The sequence below is a fragment of the Trachemys scripta genome, chromosome 13 (assembly GCF_013100865.1).
Source record: "Trachemys scripta elegans isolate TJP31775 chromosome 13, CAS_Tse_1.0, whole genome shotgun sequence".
Lineage (NCBI taxonomy): Eukaryota > Metazoa > Chordata > Testudines > Emydidae > Trachemys > Trachemys scripta.
The window spans coordinates 313,476-322,094 of NC_048310.1; the positions used below are offsets into that span (position 1 = coordinate 313,476).

At 51.5% G+C, this 8,619-nt stretch overlaps 1 protein-coding gene across 2 annotated transcripts in view; it reads right to left on the reverse strand.

Moving 5' to 3' along the window:
• Positions 1 to 348: 348 nt before the first annotated feature.
• Positions 349 to 8,619, reverse strand: part of ARHGEF39 (Rho guanine nucleotide exchange factor 39) — a 72,941-nt gene continuing 64,670 nt past the window's right edge. For both annotated transcript variants that reach the window (XM_034788224.1, XM_034788223.1), the window contains 4 exons: positions 4,693 to 4,922; positions 1,820 to 1,908; positions 1,460 to 1,576; positions 349 to 791 (listed from right to left, as the gene is read on the reverse strand). In XM_034788224.1, coding sequence (XP_034644115.1) covers positions 1,468 to 1,576; positions 1,820 to 1,908; positions 4,693 to 4,922 — 428 coding nt within the window. In that variant the 3' untranslated portion in view covers positions 349 to 791; positions 1,460 to 1,467. The remainder of the gene's footprint in view (positions 792 to 1,459; positions 1,577 to 1,819; positions 1,909 to 4,692; positions 4,923 to 8,619) is intronic.

Sequence of the window (8,619 nt, forward strand, 5' to 3'; positions counted from 1 at the left end):
ACTGAATGCATAGCTGGTGGAGCTTGTGTAGTTTCTGCAGGGAAGAAGACGGGGGTAGAGTGGGCCTGTTACAGTCTTATACTGCCCAGTATATTCCTTTCAGGGAATAATGTCAGTTTATTATTTTAAATAGTTATCCAAGCATTTAAACAAACCACAGTGGATTAGATAAAACAATAAAACAAGTTTATTAACTACAAAGATGGATTTTAAGTGAGTATGAGTAATGAGCCATAAAAGTCAGAAATGGTTACAAGAAAAATAAAACAATCACTGGTGCCTAACAATAGATTTCAGAGTAGCAGCCGTGTTAGTCTGTATCCGCAAAAAGAACAGGAGTACTTGTGGCACCTTAGAGACTAACAGATTTGTTAGTCTCTAAGGTGCCACAAGTACTCCTGTTCTTTTAACAATAGATTATATTCAAAACAAAGATTTCTCAGCACATGCTTTCAGCAGTCTTGTTGACCAAACTCTACATAAGGACCCTTTCCCCAGAGTCCAACGGCTGCTTCCTTTGTTTTGTGAGATGCAGAAAATGTGATGGGAAGGGAGAGAGAGTCTTCTGCCTCCTTTGGGAGCATTTCCAGCTGGGAGCAAGGTGACAGGCCATTTGTGTGGAAGGAACTCCATGCTATTTTTTTGCTAAGATACAAATTTTTGCCCGTCCCCTTTCCTGCCAAAGAATGACCATTTAGCAGGTAATGTCCATCAGCCTTGTTTACACCTGGCTGAGGTATCAGCTTGCCCTTTGTCTCTGACGAACTGCTTTGGCCACTCCCCAAACTTATCTGAAAAATATACTTTTATAGTCACAATCTCAGCTTATGCTTGTAACGTCACATATAATGCTGCTATGTGCATTTTGCCATGATACTACTGATAATCAAATTACAAGTTTTTAAATATCTTAAAAGGCATACTTGTACAAACATTATTACAGTAGTATGTAGGGTGTGAACACAAGGGTATCATCTGTCACATATGTCAACTCTTTGTGTATCCCCACAATACAAACACCTAAGTTCCCTCTAAGCTGCGTGACTGCACAGCAGAGGTGCCCTGCCGGAGCCACCACAGCTGGGGAGAGGCACCTCTTCCCAGCCCCGAGCTGCTGTGCTGAGAGAGGGCTGGGGGGGAGTCCTCTCTCCCTGCTGTAGTCCCAGGGCAGCGTACACCCCAACCCCCCCCACCCCAGAGCCTGCAACCCCAGCCGGAGCCCGCACCCCAACTCTCTGTCCCAGCCCTGAGCCCCATCCCGCACCCCAAACCCCTCATCCCTCGCCACACTCCAGAGCCCTCACCCACCCACACTCTAACCCTCTTCCCCAGTCCTGAGCCCCATTCCACACTCCAAACCCCTCAGCCCCACCCCTGCCACACATCACCTCCATTTTGGTGCACTTAAAATTAATTCCGTACATGGACGTAAAAAATTAAAGGGAACATTGACACACACCTTTGCTCTCAAAAATCCTGGCACATTTCCTGGACTGTGTGGGCATCTCTTAAGCTGACAGGTTGTTCTGTCAGGTATTCCTTCTGGTGTACAAAGGTGGGGCTGGCTTTCAGCTGCCTAGGGAAAAGAACAAACGAGGAAAAACCCACTCTAACATTTTGTTCACCCACACCATGAGATTATTCCTTCTAAGGCTTGCCTTCGGAGTCAAAGCCTGGTACTATAGCCACTCATCTTGTGGATACACTTCCAGAAGCCCACATGATCACTTTGGTGCACTGTCCCACCTCCTACACCACAAGTACACATTAAGAGAAAAAAAAGTCACCTATTGAACAACAGAAAGCAGAGACCACCTACCTGATAGCAGTTGTCAGATTCAGATACCAGTTGTTAATATCCTCCTGGTTGCTCGACATCAGCAGCAGTGTCTTGTGGGGAAAGGAGAGCTGAAAGAAGAGAACCTAAGAATAGCTACACTTGGTCAGACCAATGATCCCTCTAGCCTAGTATGTCTTCCAGCAGCAGCCAGGGCCAGATGTTTCAGAGGGAAGGAACGGAACAGAAGGAGAAAGGCGTTGAGTCCAACACCCATCTTTAACGTTTCCTTTGCCCCAGACAGCAGACCTGCCACAGAAACCACCAGCACCTCATTCCATCCTACACATTTCTGTAATCTAACTTTTGCAATAGAAAAGCAACAGGGCTGTCCAGCTCCAGGCTACATTGGCACAGGAACAGACCTGCCCTTCTCTGTTCCATTCCAGCCAGGGCCGGCTCCAGGCACCAGCTTAACAAGCAGGTGCTTGGGGCAGCCAAGGGAGAGGGGCAGCACCTGTGGCAATTCGGGGGTGGCAGGTCCATCACTCCCTCTAGGAGCGAAGGACCTGCCGCTGAACTGCCGCCGCCGATCGTGGCTTTTTTTTTTTTTTTCCCCAATTGCCGCCGGCAATCGCGGCTTTTTTTTTTTTTGCGCTTGGGGCGGCAGAAATGCTGGAGCCGGCCCTGGTTCCAGCTGCAGATCTCAAAATACTTCACACAATTAAATATTCCTCCCAGCACCCTATGGAGGTAGTAAGTCAATGCCACCCTTGATACTTTCTTTGTTCATACTCCAGTATCTGTCCCTTAGTCCACACTGCCCCACTGAATAGAACATCCTTGTTATCCAATCTATCACCTGCCCCAAGTTCAAGTTGCAGTCAGACTCTTCTGGCCCCATACAGCTCGTAAGGAGTGATCCAAAAGAAACCCTCTCTAAAGGTAGTCCCTCTTCTGGCCTTCCCACCATGTCCCATCTTGCCTGCCTTTGCCCCAGAGCTCTCCATAGAGCAGGGATTTTCACAATGGTGTCTTATACACAGAGTGCAGTCACTGCTTAAATATAATCCCTTGTAATGGGGCTGGCTGCATGCCATGTGCCCCGTCATGGCCTTGGGGCTACACTACGGGCAGTCTCTCTCAGATTCCCCCTCAAATGGTTTCTTGAACTCCACATAGGCTTGTCCATTCACCACCGCTTCTGGGGACATGTGTCTACTATGTGAACAAACTTGAAGTTCAAAAAAGCCCCTGCAAGTTCCAAAACAGTCCATTGGTTTTACCTTCTTGTTGGGTCCCCAGGCTTTTCCTGGCTATAGTCTCAGCAGGGAAACCCCACATCCCAGATCTTTTGGCTAGAGCCTACTCACTCTCAGCAGTCTCCAATTTACCCTGTGCCCAGGCCTGCATGCCTGGGGCCTTTCCTACATTGGCAGGCCACATGCAGGCCCTATGTGGCTGGAGCCTCAGGTTTCTAGCTTTGGCTTCCAAACCCCCTGGTGTCAAGGTCTTCTCTGTAGGAGCCTCTTTCTTCTTTCAGTTTATTGAGCTTCACCCTTCACTGCAGCCACTTGTACTTTATATAAGAGATTACCTGATCTAATCCAGGTGTGCCGCTGTACTAATAAGGGCTGGCTAGCCCCAGGCCCTCCAGCTCTTACGGAGCAATCCCTGCTGTTACAGCGCTATGTCAACAGGAGAACTTCTCCGGCTGACATAATTCACCTCCCCAGGAAGCGCTAGCTAACTGTTGTGGAAGCAGAGAAAGAACTGACAGGAAGGAGATGCTGACAGGAAAAGCTCTCTCTCGGCATAGGGGCATCTTCATTTACAGATTTACTTTATACGTTGAGAAACTAGCCCAGAAAGGAAGCCTCTTGCTCAATGTCACAGAGCAAGTCTGTGGTGAATCCAGTAGAGCCCAGAAGACCTCACTCCCTGTACTTCATTTTAATAGTAACAGAGGGTCCTAGACTAGTCCTAAAGGTGCCACAGGACCCTCTGTTGCTTTTTACAGATTCAGACTAACACGGCTACCCCTCTGATAGTTGACACCATGCATTTTAATGTGGCTGTCTTCTCAGAGGTAACTATAAATGGCAGCATAGGTTCTTAGTTTAAATGTAAATAGAGCAATTTGCTTTAGCATTATTGGGACAAGTCAGGAGATGTTTTTCTAACTGTAGGCACTTCAAATGACCTCTGGGATGCTTCTACCCAAGGCATTATAACCCGTAACAGGAGAAGCCCTTGCAGCCAAAAGGCAGATCCTTCACTGAAAAGACATGGGGGAAGAAATAAAAGCAGCCAGGAGGAGGAGCTCCACCCTTGGCAACAGTTCCAAAGAATCTCTCCACATGTTATCTGGCAGAATTTCAGATGAGCCAAAGCCCTAGTGACCATTCTGTTGCCTTTTACTTACCATGCTGCCTTGGGGCCAGTTTGGAAGTAGCCTCTTTGTGGATGCCCTGGGGACAGCACAATGAGCAGAGCCCAGGCACTGCTTCCTCTGTGCACTCCTAAGGGGGCAAGGGGCCATGCCCCTACCCTGAGCAAACCAAGTACAGCAGTGGGAGCAGGCTGCACACCAGGGAGGTCAGAGAGGAATTGTGCCTCCCACAGAGGTGGTGTGGGCTCTTCACTCCCTCACTCTTCCATCTGCAGTGAAGCCTACCTAGCACAATCTAGCTCTTTATATTTATCATTGCCACTATTTTACCTTCTCTAGTCTGCTGCTCCTGCAGCAATTAAGAGATTCACCTTGGCTCTCCCCATCACTGCCTCAGCCACAGGGGTCAGTTACACCCACTATCCTCTCTCACATTAATTCTATTTTAGATCAGGATGTGTTTGTGGGCGGGGGCAGAAATGAGGGCTGTAGGAGCTGCAGCCAGAAACTGAGAGAAACTTACACTGAGCAGCCCTCCTTGGCTCTGGGTATGGCCAAACACTTTATCCACTGTGCACTGGCTAAGTGGATAGACTGCCTGGCAAGAAAACTTGTCCGAGTTCAGGGGATGCAGTGGGTGGCAGGGCTTCGTCGCAACCAAGATATCAGAGAAGAGGAAGAACATCTTACGCTTCGCTTCTTCACCCTTTGTGGGCACCACCATGAGCCAGCCTTCTTGGATATACCAGCGCCCTGGTTGTGTGGGGGGAAAGATGGGATGGGACTCAATCGTGACACAGGCAATATCAATTGAAGGAATAAAGTAAACTATTCATACAGATTACTGGGTTTTAAATAAACTATTAATCACTCAGGAAATAGCCCTCGATGTGACTTAGGGCAGTGTGATGAAACCTCTGCTCAATGTGCAGAAAGTGCTCAGAAAAAGCATGCAGGCATGAATAAAAAATGGTCTATGCATGTGGAATGATATTGAATTATAATGTCATTATAAAAGTAATGGGACACCCCACCTGGCGTATTGTGTTCAGATCTGCTCACCCTACTTCAAAATGAATGTAACAGAAATAGAAGGGTTAAGAGATTGACTGTTTACCTTGAAGAAGAACCCCTTAGTCCTCTTTTCTTTAAGTGCTTGTTCATGTCGATTCCAATCAGGTGTGTGCGCGCGCACATGCACGTTGGCTGGAAGATTTTTCCCTTAGCAGCATCCATCGGGTCGGCCTGGGCGCCCTCTGGAGTCACGCCCTCATGGTGCTTAATATATAGCCCTGCTGACCCGCCACCCCTTCAGTTCCTTCTTACCGCCAGTGACGGTGGCTGGAACTTCCCTTGGCTCTTGCTCAGCATGTTCTCTTCGTTATTCTGTGTGTATAGTTAGTTAGATAATTAATACCAGTTAAAAGTTTAGTATAGTGTAGTAGTTGAGGAGTTCCTCCCCCACCCTGGCCCCAGCGCCGTGGCATGCCGCAGTCCCTGGGATTTAAGAACTGTGTGGCTTGCGCCAATCGCATGCCTAAGAGTGATCCACACTCATCGTGTCTTAGGTGCCTGGGGGAGACTCATCAGAAAGATTGTGGCAAGATCTGCCGCGAGTTCCGCCCGAGAATACTTAAAAGAATGGGAACAGCGGCTGAAGGTGATCCTCATGGAGGCAGCTTTGTGCCCCCACTCCGACCTGGGCTCGAGAGACCCGACCCTGACAACGTTGTCCTTGACACGGAGTGCCCCCAGCACCGTTGGCGACATCGGTGCCGAGGAAGGACTCCTCCAGGGACGTTCGGCACCGCCACTGCTCCTCACAGGGCCTGATAGTAGGCACCGCTCCCATTCGCCAGTGCTGCAAAAAAAGAAAAAGCCAGACGACCATTCTCCCCCGGCTAAGCCTCGAGAAGTGCGACCCCAGGCGGGCCACTCCTCGGCGTCTCCTTCCGGGGCCGTGTCGACTCCTGCCCAGGTGAGGCAGTCGACTCCGGCCCCACCTCGATCTCCGGCGCCTACGCAGTAGCTTCAGCTCCCTCCATGCCGGAAGCATACCAGGCCACCAGAGATCTCCTCCACCTGACGGCACCGTTCTCACCTGCCAGGGAGGAACCCTCAGCGCCGATGGAGCCCCATCCTCCGGTGCATTCCAAGGGAAAGCCAGCTATGATGTCGAGGCACTCTGTCTGTCGGCACCTACATGCTCCGACAGAGAGCCCTCCTGCTCCCTGAGCTCTCGACTTTCGAGGCACCAAGGATCAGCTCCTCCGTGGTCTTCAGTGTCTAAGACCTTGGAGTTGGAGCCCGACTCCTACCACTCAAGTACGAGCAGAAGCCGTAGAGCGAGGTCAGGCAGAGACAGAAGGGAGCAGCAGGAGTGGCCTCCACAGTGGCAGAATCCGCCTCAGTGGCCCTTCTGGATTCCCCGGGCTTATCACCAGGGTCAGGGAGGAACCCAGGGCCCATGCTCAGCAACGTCTTCAGTCGCCTCTACTACTGTCGTGCTGCCTTCTCCCGCGCATCCACACCCGGCGCCTACGGTCCTGACGCCTTTCCCTCTGACGTCATCGTTGACTCCGGCACCGTGCTCAGCTCCGACTTCGGCACCAGCCTTTACGACGTCGACACACCCGTCTCCCGCGCCTGCACCCTTGTCGACATTGACCTCAATGCAGGCACCTCCGGCCCTGGCACTGATGTCGGCACCAGGCCCCCCGACCCCGGCCGCTCCTGTGAGCGTGCCGATGCAGATCCCTCCTGTGAGGCTGATGCCGACACTGTCTATGATGCCTTCAGCCCCATCACTGTCATTGGCACCACCTCCTCCAACAGTGCCCTGGGAGTCACATGACCCATCTGGGGCAGGGAGCTTCCACCACCGGCACACGCTTCCTCCTCCTCGTCGCTGGACGAGGCTCTCACTGGGTCATCTATAGCTCCTGCGTTAGAGGGCAACAGAGTTCTACAGCAGTTGCTCTGCAGGGCTGCCCAAGGCTTGGGCATCAAGGCTAAGGAGGTGGTTGAGGATACATATCCCATGGTGGACATCCTAGCATCCTTGGGGCCCTCACGGATAGCGTTACCCCTCATAAAGATGGTGGTGGACACCACCAAAACTCTATGGCAGACACCGGCATCTCTGCTACCCACTGCCAAACGCAATGAGCGCCGCTATTTCGTCCCTTCCAGAGGCTTTGAGCATCTCTACTCCCATCCGCCTCTGGACTCATTGGTCGTTGACGCGGCTAACCAGCGGGAGAGACAAGGTTTCCAAGGTTCTTCCCCAAAGAACAGGGACAGTAAACGCTTGGACCTCGTGGGTAGGAAAATGTACTCCAGCGGTGGTTTACAACTCTGTATTGCTAACCCGCAAGCCATTGTGAGTAGGTACTGTTATAACACCTGTGCTTCCATTTCTAAGTTCATGGAGCTCGTCCCTTCGGACTCTCGGTCTGAGTTCACCACCTTGGTGAAAGAAGGGAAATTAGTCTCCCACGCTTCACTGCTGGCAGCCTTAGACGCTGCCACAAGAGTCATGGCGACAGGGGTGGCTATGTGACGGGGGGCCTGGTTGCAAGTCTCAGGGCTACCCTACGAAGTCCAAACAAACGATTCAGGACCTCCCGTTTGAGGGCGACACTGTTTTCCCTGTTTTCAGAGGAGAGGGACAAACGGCTCCACAGCCTAAAAGATTCCCGAGCCTCCCTCAGATCCTGTATAGGTACATGGTTCGGAACTCCAGACTCAGGCTTCGGCCGCTTCAGTCATGGCTTGCGTCAGTGCAGACCTGCCAGGGACAGTTTGGACAGGATTATGACCCTGCCTCACCCCATCCTCGACTGACTCCTGTGGTGGACGGATGCTCACCAGGTGTCCTCGGGAGTCCCCTTCACTGCCCCACAGCCATCCCTGATGCTAGTGACAGACATGTCGGATTTGGGGTGGGGAGCTCATCTGGGGGACCACAGGACTCAGGGCCTCTGGTCACAGAGGGATCTCGGTCTTCATATCAATGTCAGGAAGCTCAGGGCGGTACGCCTAGTGTGTCAGTCATTCCGCCCATATCTAGTGGGTCGATGTCTATCGGTCATGATGGACAGTACGACCGCAATGTTCTGTATCAACAAACGGGGGTGCACGCTCCTCTCCCCTGTGCCAGGAATCCTTCAGGTTATGGGACTTTTGTATAGAGCACTCAGTCAACAGGCGTCGTACCTTCCAGGGATCCAAAATGAGCTGGCAGACAGCCTAAGCAAGTCTTTTCACAGCCACGAGTGGTCCCTTCACCCGGACGTTGCATCTTCACTCTTCCAGATGTGGGGCTGTCCCTTGATCAACCTCTTCGCCAGACAACACAACAGGAAGCGTCAGCAGTTCTGCTCCTTCCAGAATTACAGTCCGGGCTCCACAGCGGACGCGTTTCTCCTCCATTGGGGGCGGGGGGGGG